At 51.7% G+C, this 16,463-nt stretch overlaps 2 protein-coding genes across 2 annotated transcripts; both read right to left on the reverse strand.

The window, feature by feature from the left end:
* Positions 1-575: 575 nt before the first annotated feature.
* Positions 576-4,609, reverse strand: PG994_011521 (uncharacterized protein; the record flags this gene model as incomplete). The annotated part of the gene is given in 5 exon segments (XM_066862930.1): positions 576-1,013; positions 1,075-3,207; positions 3,221-3,693; positions 3,758-4,078; positions 4,093-4,609. The coding sequence occupies 5 exon segments, from the start codon at positions 4,607-4,609 to the stop codon at positions 576-578; spliced, it is 3,882 nt and encodes a 1,293-aa protein (XP_066712040.1).
* Positions 4,610-11,572: 6,963 nt separating this feature from the next.
* On the reverse strand, positions 11,573-15,830 carry PG994_011522 (uncharacterized protein; the record flags this gene model as incomplete). The annotated part of the gene is made up of 4 exons (XM_066862931.1): positions 11,573-12,499; positions 12,553-12,608; positions 12,673-13,135; positions 13,188-15,830. 4 exons carry the CDS (start codon positions 15,828-15,830, stop codon positions 11,573-11,575), a joined length of 4,089 nt encoding a protein of 1,362 aa, XP_066712041.1.
* Between the last annotated feature and the right edge of the window lie 633 nt (positions 15,831-16,463).

Below are 16,463 nucleotides of genomic sequence, written 5' to 3' on the forward strand. Positions count from 1 at the left end.
CAACATGCAGCTAGAACTGCGCAAAGCAACATGTGATCCTACGCCTTTCCAGTTCAAGTCCTGGGCAAATGCAGCAACGGACTCGACCGCCCTGCCAATATCATAAGGATAGTCGACAGATCGAGGCCGCAAAAGTGAGATACCCGTCCCGAGTGAATAAACGCCAAAGAGAGTCTCAAACAAGTAACTGTGTTTGATCCTGTTCGCACCCATCCAGGTTGTACTTGATCTCGACAACCCCTATCATATACTAATGCATGGCCTCTAAGGGCAACCGTGCTTCTTCATAAAACCTTTCCATCCAAGAGTCCTGAAACGAGAGTAATAAAAAACATAAAAAGAGGAATATTTCGTAACGCAGACAGTGATAGAAAAAGTGCCGCAATGCAGGAGATGTGACGGACAGAGGGTATCAAGCTGACTGATGCTGAATACATGCGAGAAAGACAGATTGCTAACTCGGAACAGCGGGTAGAATAGCACTGCATTTTCTTTTCCAAACAACCGGGCTCTGGAACAGAAAGAGTTCAGTTGCTATGCGCCCGTAGGAGATGCTAAACGACCGCAAGGCAACGTTAGTTGGTTGCTAAACAGGTTTCAGGAAGACTCGCATTACGTGCCCTTGCTAGTGGATCCTCCTGGTCTGCTGTCACCAGGTTCGGGCTGGTAATATTGCCCAGCGGCTCTGTCGAAGTAATAGCTCGAGGTTCTAAACTGGGCCGCGGCACATTTGCTCCGTTCTGGAGATTGTGGTTGCCCTGTTCAGTTGACCGTGCTAATTCGCGTTCGCGGTTCTTCTCTAGTAGTGCCCCGCCCAGTGTAGCACATTTCAGGATCGTCTGGATAAGATGATTCTGCTGAAGAGGCTTGGAGAGGTACTCGTCCATCTGTGCTTGTATACACTTTTCACGGTCGCCCATCATGGCGTGCGCCGTCAAGGCGATAATGGGTGTCCGTTGGGCGCCGAGACTCCGTTCGTATTCTCGAATCTTGCCCGTCGCTTCAAAGCCTCCCTGCGAGTGTTTTCGTTAGTCAAATGGCGACCTCAGGGGCTACGCATAAGGGGAGTCATACCATTATGGGCATCTGGACATCCATTAGGATCACATCGAACTTCTTCTCCTTCACCTTCTCCACGGCCTCGAGGCCGTTCCCGACTACTGTCACCACATGGTGATATTTCTCCAAGATCTTGACGGCTAGCCTCTGGTTCACGCGGTTGTCTTCGGCAAGGAGAATCTCGAAAGACCTTGTGTTATCTGCAAGGGATGGCGTAGCACGATTCTCCAGTGCCGGAACCATACCGTTCCCGAGATCGATAGGCTTGCAGGGTGTCGTCATGTACGACGTGATACCCAGGTCCAAGCACGATTTCAGGCTGACGTGCACAACAGGGGCCAACAAGACGATCGGGAGATATTTGAAGTCATCGATGGCTCGTAGGCGCCGAGCTGTCTCGATAGAGTCGACAATGATGACATCGTACGGCGGCTCATCAGATCCAAGATCTCGGCTAGGGCCTTCTTGAGTAACGACCACAGGGACCAAGCCGAGACTCTGAAGGATAGAAACAATTTCTTTCCCGAAGCGCGTCCGTCCCCGGTTGACAAAGAGCACCTGGTGCTCCTTATATGGCTTTAATTGCTTTTCAATCATGGACAAATCGCCATTGGCGAGCTTGACGACGCATGTGAAATAGAAAGAACTGCCTTTTCCGAACTCGCTTTGCACCCACACGTCACCACCCATTAGGCTGACTAGCCTCTTGGAGATTGAAAGCCCCAGACCAGTACCACCAAATTTCCGCGTCATCGAGCCGTCTGCTTGCTGGAATGTGTCGAAGATCAGATCCAGCTTGTCCTGCGGGATTCCTATTCCCGTATCGGAGACGACAAACTCAAGAGCGTACTCGTTGGGGTGCTTAACCGTAGCGTTTTCGGCCTTGCTAATAGTAAGACTGACCTCACCGTGCTCGGTGAACTTGATGGCGTTGCCTACAAGGTTGAGGATGATTTGGCGTAAACGGAAAGAGTCTCCCACAACGTAATCTGGCACGGAGTGATCCACGCGGTAGGTGAGATCCAAGAACTTTTCGTTGGCCTTCACAGCAAGCGTCTTGAGGGCATTGAACACGGTTCCTCGCAGGGTATACGGGATCTCCTCAATCACCATGCGCCTGGCCTCGATCTTGGACAAGTCCAGAATGTCATCAATGATGGTCAACAGACTGTTAGCCAAATTGTTCACAATGTTCAGCATTTCTCTCTGATATTGCGTCAGGTCCGTGTCCAATGTCAACTGAGTCATGCCGATGATGCCGTTCATGGGTGTTCGGATTTCGTGCGACATATTGGCCAGGAATTCAGACTTGGTCTTATTTGCCTGTTCGGCAGCCTCTCTCGCTTGCGTATTTCGCTGGATACTGTCGCGCAGATTGTACACCATCTGGTTGATCTTTCGCTTCAGCTCATCCATCTCACCCGAGGCTTCAACGTCGACTAGTTTGGTGAAATTTCCATCGGTAGCAGCATTAGTGATATCGCCAAATGCTCTCACTTGGGTAGTCAAGTTGGTGGCCATGGTGTTCACGTCGGTAGTGATTTCTTTCCACCTTCCTTTCAGGCCACCCACGTCTGCTTGACCGCCCATCTTGCCGTCGACACCTACGTCCTTGGCGACGCGCTGGACTTCGTTGCAGAAAATAGATAGTCTGTCAACCATGTTGTTTATGGTCTCCTTTAATACCGCAACTTCACCCTTCGCTGGAACGCGAATCTTTTGGCTCATATCGCCGTCGGCGATGGCTTGCGTAACCATCGAAATACCTCGCACCTGAGTTGTGAGGTTGGAAGCCATTGTGTTGACATTTTCGGTGAGGTCTTTCCACTTCCCTTCAACGTCATCGACACGAGCCTGGCCACCAAGAGTGCCGTCTGTGCCGACCTCCCTGGCCACTTTGCTGACCTCGAAAGCAAATGTACTTAAACGGTCCACCATAGAGTTGATAGTGTTCTTCAAATCCAAAATCTCGCCCCTGACTTCGACGCCAATCTTCTTAGTAAGGTCGCCTTTAGCCACGGCTGTGGTAACCTTGGAGATCTCTCGCACTTGGGTGGTCAAGTTCATGGCCATGCCGTTGACATTGTCGGTTAGATCGCGCCAGGTGCCTTGCACGTCATTAACGATAGCCTGGCCTCCCAGGCGTCCCTCTTGTACCGACCTCTTTGGCAATTTTGGTGACTTCGGAGGCAAATTGCTGGAGCTGGCCAACCATGGAGTTGATGGTAGACTTCAGCTCGAAGATTTCACCCTTACACTCGGCTTGGACCTTCTGCGTCAGGTCACCTCTCGCGACTGCTGTTGTGACTTTGGCTATATCTCGGACTTGGGTGGTGAGGTTGTCGGCCATAGCATTGACGTTGACGGTCAGCTCGTTCCACATGCCTTGTACTCCCATTACATCCGCTTGTCCCCCAAGCATTCCCTCGGTTCCGACATCGCGCGCTACACGACTGACTTCCGAAGCAAAGGTGCGTAGTTGGTCAACCATGGTGTTGATAGTTTGTTGAAGTTGTAGGATCTCGCCCTTGGCCGGTCTTTCGATTTTCTTGGTCAAATCACCATGCGCGACCGCTGTCGTTACAGAAGCGATCTCGCGCACTTGGTCGGTGAGATTTTGGGCCATCACGTTCACTGGTAGACATCATTAGCTCATCATGGATAACACTGAAACGAAACAATGCGGATAGCCACTCACCATTGTCAGTAAGCTCTTTCCAGGTACCATCGACGCCTTCAATCATGGCTTGGCCACCCAGCATGCCGTCAGTGCCGACCTCGCGGGCGACCCGAGAGACTTCACTCGAGAAGACCTGAAGCTGATCCATCATGGTGTTTATCGTTCGCTTAAAAGTTGTGATCTCTGGGTCCATTTCCACCGAGTTCATCCGCACTCTTTTACTCAAATCACCATGAGCTACAGCGGTGGTGATCTCGCCAATCTCTCGCAAAGCCTTTTGGAAAGCCTCGTTGGCCTTTTGGTGTTTCCATAGCTCGCGTTCGAGGGTGGCGACACGCTCTCTTCTAGGAGACGAAGCGCCTTCTCTTGCAGAGCCTTTTGTTCGATCAACTGGGCATTAACGTTGGTCAACTCCTGGCGCTGGTTGTCGAGGAGTTTGGACTGGTCGTCGATATGTTCACGTAATCCCTCCAGAGCTTCGTCAGTCAGCGACACGTAGGCCTTTGGGGGCCGATCTTCAGTGCCAACATGGCGAATACTTGGGATCGGTGATAACTTAGATCGCATGAGAGACTTGCCGGTAATGGACCTGGGCGAGGATGTCTCTTCACTGAAAAGAGGCTCGACCGTTGTTTCATTGGGTGTAGCCGGGAAAACGGGCGCGTTGGCCATGCTGGCCTTGGCCTCGAGATGCTGGACCCTGGCAGCAAGCGCCGACAGCTCCCTCTCGAGAGCATCTTTAGCCGGGCTGGTAGGTCCTGGAAGTTTTGTCGACGAAGAAGGAGTTACAGTAATGGGTTCTTTGGGGTCACCGGCGGCTATCGTCTTGACTATGGCAGCAGCCGCTGCCAAAGCCGATTCGTCGGCCATGATTCTCATGACACGAATACTCGGCGGTGGGCGAGGTGATTCGGGTTGGATTAGATTTTTGGGCAATAGGTAAGGAGCGAATAATCAGGCCTAGCAAAGGCACAAATAATGTCGTGAATCACCAATTCATTGGCAACCGGATCTTGCGAGAAGGTGTAAAGAAAAGCCCCCTTTCGTAAAGAAAACCAGAAGAGAATGTTTTTGGTGTGTGCTTATTCCGTGAGGTCGAATTTCATGCCCGGTCCCAGCGATGCGGTCGTTAAGCGGTCGGCGAACGGCTAGCACCAGCGGGTAGCCAGCGTGGATGGTAACTGGATAACGACAATGGGACTTCCCGTGAGGTGTGTCGGGAGGGTCGTGGACAGAAACGCAGCCGCTCTTTGTTTTATCCGATTCAGTCAAACATGTATTAACGAGATGCGATGACAGCAAAAAATGTACGAGTCGCAGCTGAGGTTGTCGAACGGTTGTGATAGTTTTGATGGTTAAGGGATAGGATGGGAACTTGAAAGTGGAGGTGCTGAGATTCGGGTCGGGATCCCAGATAACTCGAGTTAGGAGCTTGTGTGCCGCAACTGTGATAGTGCGTGCGTGCGTGCGTGCGTGTCTCCCAGACTCTCCCTCTCTTTCTCTCTCTGTGTGTGCTTGTGTGTGCGTGTGTGTGTGGTGGTGGTGGTTGTGCGTGTGTGTGGAGGGAGAGGGGAGAGAGAGAGAGTACAGTGTACTTCTGATATTGCCGTCAAATGCAAAAGGTGGGTGGTTCACTGCAGTTATTTGGTGGCTGCACCCAAGGCCAAGCGAAGATAAGGCCTAAGAAAACAGGGGCGGTTGAGAAAGCGGAACAGCAGACAAGCCAGACTAAACATGAAAATATGTACTGCCGGCCGCCAGCCAGTACACGAGAGGAGGGCGAGAAAAAGGGCATGGACATTGTAATGGCATGTCTTTCTGGTACCGCTTTTGCCATTGCCAAAGGGGGGTTTGTGCTCCCCAAATATGGACCCTGAACTACCTAGCCGCTATCCCAGGATCTTCGAATCTGGGATGGCCCTCGTCTGCCTGCTTCATCGAGTGGTCGCGGTACTGCCCAATGACCCCGACTCTCCTGTGCTTCTGTGCTTCTGCGCTGTGCCGCCCCAGGTAAGCAGGCAGGCAGGCATACCCTACATAAACAAACGGCGGGAAGTCAAATTCTTCGAGCTTGTCTGGTTCTGTCAATTGGATTAAGTTAGATGGGTTGACAACCTAAAACGTCTGATGGTAGTAGCTGCGTAGATGCATACATCAATAATACGGTACCGTGGGCTGGCAAGCCTGGCAAGCCTCCGCCTCCGATGCAATGTCTGTACGAATGCTACTACTCCTCCTACCAAGTAGTACCAACATTAACATGTGAACTTTGAAGTGAGTAGGTTGATTCCAAGATTTGTGCTGGTGCTATGTACGTACGCTTGTTGTATGGCATGGCATGGTATGCCACGGCCAGCACGAGAACTTGCAAGTTAGTGGTTGTTACTCGACCATGGTCCAGGCTAGGTCTAAGCTAGGTAGGTCTGGTAGGTGTCTACATAGGAGACAGGAGGGTGGCAGGTGGGCATTCCGATTTGTTGCTATGTACTGTACGCACCCGAGTCACTACCTAGGTATCGTCTATTGATTGATGCCGTCGCATGGTCCTGTCCTCCTCTCTCTATACCTATGTAGGTATATACTCTGTGTGCCCAATTTCCCGAATGCATACCTAGATAGCCATATTTCGTAATACTGCCTACCCTCTAGGTAGGTAGATCAAATTGACTTCTCGGCGTATCAGCTTCCCCCTATTCCCCAGACTAACCGACTAACCCTTTTTTACACAAAAACCCTTCCCCCTCCCCCATCTCAATCACCTACTGGAGGCTTCGCTGCTGAGGTTGAGGTCGGCGAGAATCCGAAACAGCTCAGCCGCTAGGTTAGCACAGCTTTCAATAATAACAATTCCATGACTATCATATTTCCAAGTGTTCCACCGTCGCGAACAGTGAGCATTTGCTTCTGCTTTACTTCATCTGTTTCTTGTTCTTGTTCTTGTTCTTCTTCGTCCTTCTGGGTTTCTCCCGTCCGCCACACATACGCACACGCACACATCATCACCAGAAAGCCCATCAAGATTGCTGTTTGAACGCAAGCAACTCAACCAGTCAGCGAGCCGCTTCGGAATCTTATGGCCGTTCTGTGGGTCGACGGTTCCAGTCACTGCACGAAGAAAGTTGCTGGCAGGCTGGCTCGTGGCATCTTTGGCTGTTCAATGTTGTGTTCCACTCAGCGCATCTCGGCAAAGTCTAGTTCGCTGTCAGCGACCCCATTTCGAGAGAAGACCCCATAATTCCCATTGGAGTCGAGTGCCAGAATGTGCCTGGTGCGAGCATGCTAGGTGTGGTGTGTGTACTGTACCTGTTAGGCGAGCCATACTTGATACTGCTCCAGCTGCATTGTACATGAATATACTGCTAAAAGGTGTATGGACAATGGTCATCTGCGACTCTATGCTCGTATGAGAAAGTTGCACAATTTATGTGCCAGGCTGAGGGGTGATGATTTGACTCCTCTGCAGTCAACCAACCGGTACCACGTCGTCCAAGGAAGCCGGGTGTCTTGACAATAAATTTCATTCACTGGACCTATGCAAAATCCGGCAGCAACATAAAACGAGAAACAGCCTGAAAAGTTCTGCCCCCATATTGCCTTCTCTGGCTATGGTTGGATATCACATTGGCAAGCCACCTCCACAAGCCAAGACCCGCTTTCTGCTTTTGGGCAAGCCGGACCCATCCATACCATACGTAGGTACATACCTTGCGATGTATTCTTCAACCATTCCGCCCTTCAGAGCAGTTTCTGTTCAGAGACAGAAGGAATGTGCCCTGTACTGATTATAGGTATTTGCTTTTTGGGGGAGCGGGAATCTAGGTATCTGTTTGTGCTGGATACACGTCCACTACCTTCGCGGGTTAAGAAATAATCGGTCAAATAGGGCAGATTTAGTGCTCTCTGTCGAGGTATCTCAATACGTAAGATGCATGCTTTTACTGGTACTCTGCAGACGTATGTACATAATTGGCCCCTGGTCCAGGTTTACGGACAGTCCTCCCGACTCCTAGGTATGCAATGGATAGCTCATGGTCCGAAGATTCGGGTAGAAGCACTGTGCAAAGTCAATGGGAGTGACCAATGGCGGGGGTCTAAGACATGATACGAGTCTGTTGTCTGTTTTGATCAAATGGCAATTGATGGTGGCCGTCGCCGTTAAAGGCGTAGGCACAGGCACGCCTTCACCCCATGCCGCTTAACCGGTTCTTGGTGGCTGGGGGGCACAAAAGTCAAAAACGAAAAAATTGGTTTTCCTGAGCTACCACTCACTGTTTCCGGCATCCAGCTTTGCTACGTGATCGCAGCCAGTCTTGTCTTTATAGTCGGCGGTACACCTGAGCATGTCGCTGCCCAAAGTGAAGAGCAGGAAGGCCGACGGGCGAATTGCATATGCAGGGAGAAAGCATATCAATTGGTCTCGAATTGAAGGGAAGTGGGAAGGGGCGTCGTTCGTGTGGCAAAAGCCCCCTCAGCCCATCGAGCCATCCAGCAATTTAGGCCGTTGATCGACATGATTGAAAAAGGTCATGCCCAAACATGGACTCCTTTTTTTCCCTTTGTCTCTCCCAGCTGCCGATCTATCTGGTCCTGCAGGAGTTATCTGGCCAGCTTTTGGGCCATCTATTATATTACAACGTTCAAAGTTGTTTCATCTCACAAGACAGATCTCTTCCCCTGGCCCTTCAATCTCACAACAATCGTGACCCCAAGACCCTGAATCTGTGACCCCTCCACATGACGTAATCGTGCATGCCTAAGCCAGGTGGCCCCGTCTCTGGCAGGCATCGTCCGAGCAATGATCCCAATATAACCCGACACCTAATATGTAGCGCTGCCAACAGCACCTCGAGATGTTGCGATAGCCTTGACCCATGCTAACCAAGCTGTTTCGTCGGCAAGGCAAGGCTGAACGAGTGAGAGCGGGCAGCGAGTGAAGCGCTCTTCACTACCGCTACTGCTGCTGCTCGGCCTGTCTTCTGACCTGTCGTATCCATGTGCGGGAGGATGCAGCACAGGGCAGGATAGATCATAGGACAGGACAGGGTCCATAAAAGCCGGAAAACTTCGCTGAACTCATTCTGGAAGGACCCTTATGAAACATGGCACAAAAATGGCCAAATGTGAACCTGTTGCGGGTCCTTTTTCCATCACAAGCCTGAGCCGGTTCTTGACCTAAAAGCTAGCGGTCAGTTAGGTATTATTGCCCGCCAACCCACGACACTTCAAATGGACCTCGCACCTCGGTCCGTCTCTGGAGACGCGAGCGCCTTGTTCCTTTGATCAACCCTGGATTTCTTCTCGTAGCGGTATTTGCTTCATGTACCGCCATCCGCAACCGTCAACGGCGGTAACGGGCGGCCTCTTACTAGACCGGCATAAGGGGGCAAGGCAGGCTATGAGGCCCGGAAGCCCGGCGTTCTGGCATCTCCGGATTATTGACTGGCAGACCAATTTCCGAAACAAAACAGTTGGCGGATCAAAACGGCCTTGTTCTAACCTTAATGTTTGTTCAACGGCAGCACGCGTTAACAAAGAGTGGTGATCCCTGATCCTCTGCCTCGATCTGAGCCAAGAGATTATCATATCCTCTTTTCCCCCATGGATCTAACTGATGTGGCCAAACTGTCGTTTCACCGGCCGCACCGTTGGAGAGGCACAAGGCACAAGGCGCCAGGCACGAGGCACATAGCTCAACTTCTCAAGGGATTGCAGACCGCCAAATTGTGGTCTGGTCTGGTCTAGTAGCCAAAGGCAACCCAAGGCCCCGCTTCTCCTGTTAACAAGGAGCCCGCAGCTCCAGCTGCCCGCCATGCCGCTCGGGGCGGGCTCAGTGCATCATGTAGAAGTGGCTCGCTCCCAGGTGCCAGCCAGCCAGCCAGCAGTACCCGTCGCGGCGGCTGCGGCCAAGGCAGAGAAAAGCTGCATGCTCGAGTGCCGATCTGAGTATGCACACACATACACTGCCCAGTGTTTCAGACTGTCAAGGAGTAACCCGTATATGGCGATTAATCGACGTTCTATTCACGTGGTGAAGATGGGAAAGGCCGTGATTCGACTGGCTTTTGCCGACACTTGGGCTAGCTAGCCTGGTAGCTGGGGGTCGTTGTTGTCCACAACCCCTGCAACTCATCCCATCTTTTTTGTGTGTTTTTTTTTCCTCCCCCCCCTCCCCTCGAGGACTTTTTTGGGGTCTTTGTCGATTTCCCAATCTCAAGATGGGAGTCAAGAGCCAGTCGAGGCCCAACGGCCATGCTCGCACATCCCTACCTGTAACGACTTGTCTGGCGGGATGCGACCGTATGATGGCCCCTCCTCCTTGGAGCTTCCTTGGAGGAGGACAGCATCTCGTGCGTGGTATCGCCCGAGTGGAAGCCCCGGGTCGCTGCATATGCCCCTCGGCCTAAGCCGGAGCTCTACTTGTGAAGAATCGGGACGCAAGCCGCTGTGCCAAATTTCAAACAAAATGCCTTGGAAGTTGAAACGGGGAAACCAGGATGCAAGCCAACATATTTCCATATTCGCGATTGATAAGCCTGGTTCTACACAAGTCTAGGTCTCATACGCCTCAAAGTATATCTACACAGATCACCCCTTGGTGGCATATGCCGCTCGACTTTGTTATCCCACACGAGCCCGCAATATATGTACATATTGTATGTAAAAAACCAGCATGAACTATGTAACTATCAGCACGTGGTCTAGGCGTGCAAAGCAAAGAAAACCCGGACAAAACATTAGGTTATGTGTAGGGATACACCATGGGACACCATGGGACACCCAGGAGTAACGATCGATCAAGAGTGCCTAACTGCCGGGTCCAAATTTTGGATATCTGTTCGCCACAGTCCTCTTTAATCAGCCACCTCATGGTAGTCCCTGGCAGCTTTGCTCACCGTCGACTGTTCCCTATGCGGAGTGAGCGAATCGCGGTACTACCGAACACGATTCATGCATGAGCGTTGTTCGGCGCACAGGTCGTAAGGCGGAACGTTGTTTTTCTGTGTGGTTGAAATTCACCGTCCCACTGTAATCCTTCCTCATCTGCATGACCATGCGAGATAATAACCTTTTCCATCTTGGGGCATGAGCAATTCTGCGGTCGAGGCTATCGCAGGGCAAATGATTCAGCTTGGGACTTGGATATATCCCAGCCCCTGAGCACATGTAGTTACAGAGCACAGCGCGAATCGACCCGAGAGAGTTAAGAGAATCGTACTACAGAAGACTCGGATGTATGTGCATGAGTTTGATTAATTATGAAAAGGCCCAAAGGGAATCGCGATCAACCAAAAATGCCTTGCCATCATGAGGGTATAGAATAACGACAAGATGATGATGACGACAAGATGATGATGACGACGTCCGAATGAATCACCGACTAACAATAGCCGCATGGGGAAAGGAAACACTAACGCCGATACGCTTCGCTCCTCACACACACCTCGTCTCTCAGTCACCCCTTTCCCTAATGCGCCACTATGTAAACATTCTGCAGTTCGGGAAGGGGCTGAAGTTTGGATGTAAAGTCACAGCTCGGAGCTTCCCATCCCTAGTGTCCCTGTCGCTTCCCACATGGCATAGTAATACCATGTTCGAACAACGTGAAATGGTGTCATGCCTGCCTAGCCAGGCCATACCCCCAATCCCATCAGAGCTGGTAAGCATGTCCCGGTCTGTCTCCGGGAACAGCAAGTTTGGATGGCCGTCCCGAGTCATGCCCCCGCAGTGTGCCGCCCCATCTGGCATCCACCGCCCATACCAGCGGTACCACAGTCGTAACGCTTGTACGTCGTAAAGAGTATGCTGTTCGCCAAGATGCCATGGAAGGAGGTTTCATCTTCTCGGTACACCTCCACGGCCGAGGCCCCCACTGCCGCCGCCATTCCGACCTTGTGCGACGCTCTGTTTCCAGATCATCTGCGCGGCGTTCTGCGCAGCCAGGCGCTCCTTCTGACGGTGCCGATGCTTCAGGTAATCCGCAGCCTCGGGACGCATGCGAAGGATGCGGAGGATCATGTCGTCGCTGGGGTCAGCCTGCGCTTCTTTGCGCTTCTCCTCCTTGGCACGGCGCATGGTGCCTAGGTTACGACTCATCATGATACTCTTGCCGCGACGAATTGTTCCCATCGAGGCAAAGGCCGGGCCTGCGCCCACACCCATGCTGCCAAAAGACGCGGGGGCCGAGAGGCGGTTCGGATTCGACGTGAGCTGCTGCTGCATGGCCTGCTGCTGGCGCTGGGCCGTGGCTGCCGCCATGCGCTCGGATGTGTGAATCAGCTGGTCCGTCTGTTCAAAGTAAAAGAAGTTCAGCGAGGCGAGCTCGTGATACTTAGGCGACTTGAGGACTTCGGCAGGGACGCCGAGAACCTCGCCGTCTTCATCTCTTGCGTTGAAGAACTCGAACAGCAACCCGAGCCACTTATACACCACCTCACATTCCCGCTCGGTCAGTGGTTTCTGATTGGATGGCTTATCAGACAGGGGAGGCACAAGAAGCGACTCGATTGCCATGAGCACCTCTTTCCAAAGTCGTGTCATGACAGCAACCATGGTGGCTTCTGTAAGCGTCTGCTTCATAATGGCGAAATTGTCGTTGAAGTAGGTGAAAAGCGACTGTAGCGCGTTCTCAATATCAGCACTCGTAATAGTCGGCATGCGAGATTGACGCTTGAAGAAGACCTGCGCAGACTGCATTATATTCCTGCCCAGTAGGTTCCGAAGGTTCTCGTGGGACAAAGTCGAATGAATATGCGCCGTAAGCTTGATGTCATGTTAGCGCGTATTGCTATTAATGATGGGCGTGGTTTCCATACCTTGTCGGTAATTCCCCGGACCATGTCTCGCTCCGCCCGCTTGAGGAGTCTGAAGGCTTTGCCAAAGGTAGAACTGGATATCATCTCGCTCGCCCTCCATGCTGACACGAAGCAGTATACGGCCTTGCGTATCGAGCTCGAGCCAGAATTCTCTCGGGAGGTAGTCACTGAAATGTATTGGATCGAGCTTCAAAGAGGTCCGCCCAACGAAGTCATGGTCTCCGAAAGTATCGTAATCCCATATTGTTGCAACGACATTCAGGGGGCCAGTGACGGTAATATCGACAGACTCGTCCCACCTGGGATTCAGGTTTCTCATGACCACTCTGGTCTTGGCCAGCCGTTTTTGATACTCGTCCCCAAGGACCACGTAGGGATCGCTAGAGCCATTCGCGTCACAGGCTTTCAAGTCCTCGGCTTCGACAATCTTGATTGTAAACACATACTTGTTCGGCCGCTTGACTTGCTTTCTAGGCCCGTCGGCTTTCTCCAATACAGCAGCACACGCGTCAACATTCATGGACTTCTCCAGTTTGTCCAGTTCTTGCATGGCATACTCGACGTTGTTGAGTTTGACGAGAGACTATCACGATATCAATAAGACATTCATTTGTGACCCGGATTGCTCGACTCACCTGGGAATAAAATTGGAACGGCTCGAACTTGTCTTTCGAGTTCCACGCATCCTTTGCGTACTTCATAAATTTGCCCTGCGCCGTTTGTGCAGCCTCGGCCTCGGCCTCCTCGTTTGTCCTCGGGGTGTTCATTTCTCTGACAAACTCACTGTCTACTATCTCGCAGTACTTGCATATACCGTTGGCGAAGATCCTTGAGAGAGAAGTCATGAACCGCGCATGGTGAACATCGTTATCCCAACCAAGCTGGAAGATCTGGTCTGCAGTCTGGTTGAAGCTTCTGAACATATCAATAACCGAATTACTGTGCCGTTCAGAATCTAGAGTAATGTGTCCCTCTCCTTGTGACCGGACTTGGAAGTTGTCCAATTTGATAGCTTCATTGACGATTTGATCTGTCAAACGTTCGGCGTTTTCGATCCATCGCCACACGAAGCCGACAAGAACTTCTTCGATGTCAAAGGAGAACGGTTTATCCGGCAAAGACGAGTGGTGGATTTGACGTATCTCACAAAGTTCTCGGTAAAGCGCGAAACCATCGTCGGACCCAAACTCGATGCCTTGGGCTTGTGCAACTTCAATGATTTGGATGATACACGATTCAGCATCTTGCTCAAATGATGGGAACATCGTTTCCACGAGAATGGTTAGAGGGTTTACCCCCATGATCTCTGGCTTAGATCGATACCGTTTCTTGATCCTTTCACACAGTTTAACCACACTCTTGCCCAGCTGGACGACGTGATTGAAGTCCCAATCTTCTTTCTGCACCGGAAGCACATCCTCGAGGAACCCGCGGTAAACTGCTGCGGCCTTGGCTTGAAGACCCTCCCGTAATGTGTTCGTGTAATTCTCTTCTTCCTCGGGCCGAGTGGAGAAGCTGAGATCGCACTTGATGTGGTTGTCAAGTACGTGCAAGGCCGGGCCAACCGAAGGTGGCTTTGTATCGTAACAGTTCATGAAGGTGTCGTACAATTCGCGGAGGAGGGCCTCGTGAAGGGAGTTCAGAGTGTGTTGATAGACAGCGAAGTCGTGTAGCGTCCACTTACTCCTGTCTATGGTTGCCAGACTTTCATTGAATAGGTATATGTGAGGCGGCTTCTTGGACTCAGGCGGTGCCTCTTTCACCATCTCGAACGCATCGTCCAAGTCCGGTACGGTGAACATTGTATCTAGGAACCTGCCGGCTGCCACCTCCAGGAACACGACTAAGCGGGTGAACTGAGGAATCCGCCATTGCACACATAGCTCTGTCAAGAGATCCATGGAAACGTTCGAGAACGGGCCAGTCTGCTCCGAATCTTCACCATGTACAGCGTCAAACTCCATGGTATACTTGGCTATGGTCTTGAAGAAGGCACGAGGTTCTGGCGGAATGAACGTGTAATGTGCCTCATCAACGCTTCTGATGCTGCTGGTGTCATCCAAGGTCATAGACCCTAGGTTGAGCGCCTGGTCAAGGCTGTACTCAGAGCCAGGGCTCGACAAGACTCTCCCAAGGTCAGAATAGGCTTGGTCCTCGGCGTTAGATGAGCCTGGGCTAGAAGGCAATGGCTTTTCCACTGCCGCAAAATACGTTGAAGTTCTGTTCAAACGTGGCTTAGCTGTGAGGATATCCATCATCATTTGGGACAGATGAGGAGCCTCTGCTTTCTTCCATTCTTGATATGCCTCGTCAACATCAAAGTCTCTACTCTGCAGCGCCCCAGCCATACCAGAATTCATGCGATGCTGGTATGATTTGAGATCCTTCAGTGCAGCTTCTTCGGTCCAATTAGGCTTTTGTGCATCGATATGCTCCTGTACATCTGAGTTGGAAACACCGAAAATCCTGGCGACGGTTTGTACCATTGGCATGTCTTTCACATCGTAGCTCAGCGGAACCGTAACCTCGACTGTTGTACCCCCGTTCTGTCCGGTGTCGATGAAGAGATTTTGGTCGTTCGTAAGGAGCTTGTTCTCGAGAGTCTTTAGGCGGCTCATGAGTTCAGGCTTGTCTCGATCGCTGCCCATATCTCTCAAGATATTGCTCACAAGCCGCACAAACATGGCCAGATGCCTGTCGACGAGGGTCTTCCACAAGTCGTCCCCTGGCTTATCTGTCGGGGCAGCGCGGCATGCCTTGGTCGCAGAGGAGAAGAAGATCAATATGAGAGGCTCCAGTTTCCGTTCCTTATCTATGCTCTTCCGGAAGCTTTGGTCGGTAAAAGCAGTGTAGGCTTCGCCAAATGTTCTCTTGAGGGCGGCGTCATTGTATCCCGGAGCTCGTTCGGTTCCCATCAGCACACCCGTCATTCGTTTCTCCAGTGGACTACGAAAGCCGTGGGGTAGCTTCACGCTCCCCGAATTTCCAGGTATGAACTCCTTGACAAGGTCCGCAATGTTAGCAACACTAACACTAGAGGCGTGCGGTCGTGTTGCAGGTTTTGGCGCAGGCACAAACTGCTTTCGTTTCGCCTTTGGCTGGAGGAGGTAGTGCAAGTAGGCAACCCTCAGCGCATATGTGTAGGCGTCATCGTGGCTCACGGTGAGCTGTCGGGCACTCGAGCTGGTCCGGCTGCGTCTGTCGCCCCTGTCGCCCCTCTGTACGCTGTCGAGACGGCGATTGAGCAACTGGAACGACTGCCTCGATCCCTGGGACATGGCGACGGATTGTTACAAGTCGAGCGACGTGTCTTGTTGTGTGCGCCGGGAGTCGGTCATCACAGACTGACCGACGTCAGAACAATCAATCGAGCTTCGACGTAGCTAGTACTGGCGGCAATGGTGGGAGTGAGGAAGGTAGAGAGAGAGAGTCGGAACAGAAATGGCGACACGGGCCCAATGAAAAAGAATATTGTTGACCTGGCCTGTATCACGGGTGGGTTTGAGTTCAAGCGCTGGGACTCGGGAAGGTTAGGTTTAGATTGGGACAACGTCATTGCCCAAGGCGACGCATGATACGATGGGAGAAGAACGAGGGGCTGGTTTGACCCAGGAAAGGAAATGCCGCTGAAGCAAATTGAGTGCCCCTGGCGCTATCCTGACGCTGCGTGTGAAGTACCTACCGACACAAGAGCCTGAAATACATAGATTGAATATTGTTCCTACGGCTAATCCCTACCTAAAGGTTAGAGCCTACACGCTAACCTTGGGAGGTAGTGAGAGCCAGGTTGGTTAGTAGCACTACGTAGGTGTTAGGGAGCTGTTGGGGCGCCTGATTCATTCTATCAATGTACCTAATTAATTGATAGTAAAGTCGGTGAGCTGGGCACAAGTGATATTGAACTACATCTG

The sequence above is a fragment of the Apiospora phragmitis genome, assembly GCF_038363925.1.
Source record: "Apiospora phragmitis strain CBS 135458 chromosome Unknown utg000010l:1.0-9815664.0:1.0-9183399.0, whole genome shotgun sequence".
Taxonomy (NCBI): Eukaryota; Fungi; Ascomycota; class Sordariomycetes; order Amphisphaeriales; family Apiosporaceae; genus Apiospora; species Apiospora phragmitis.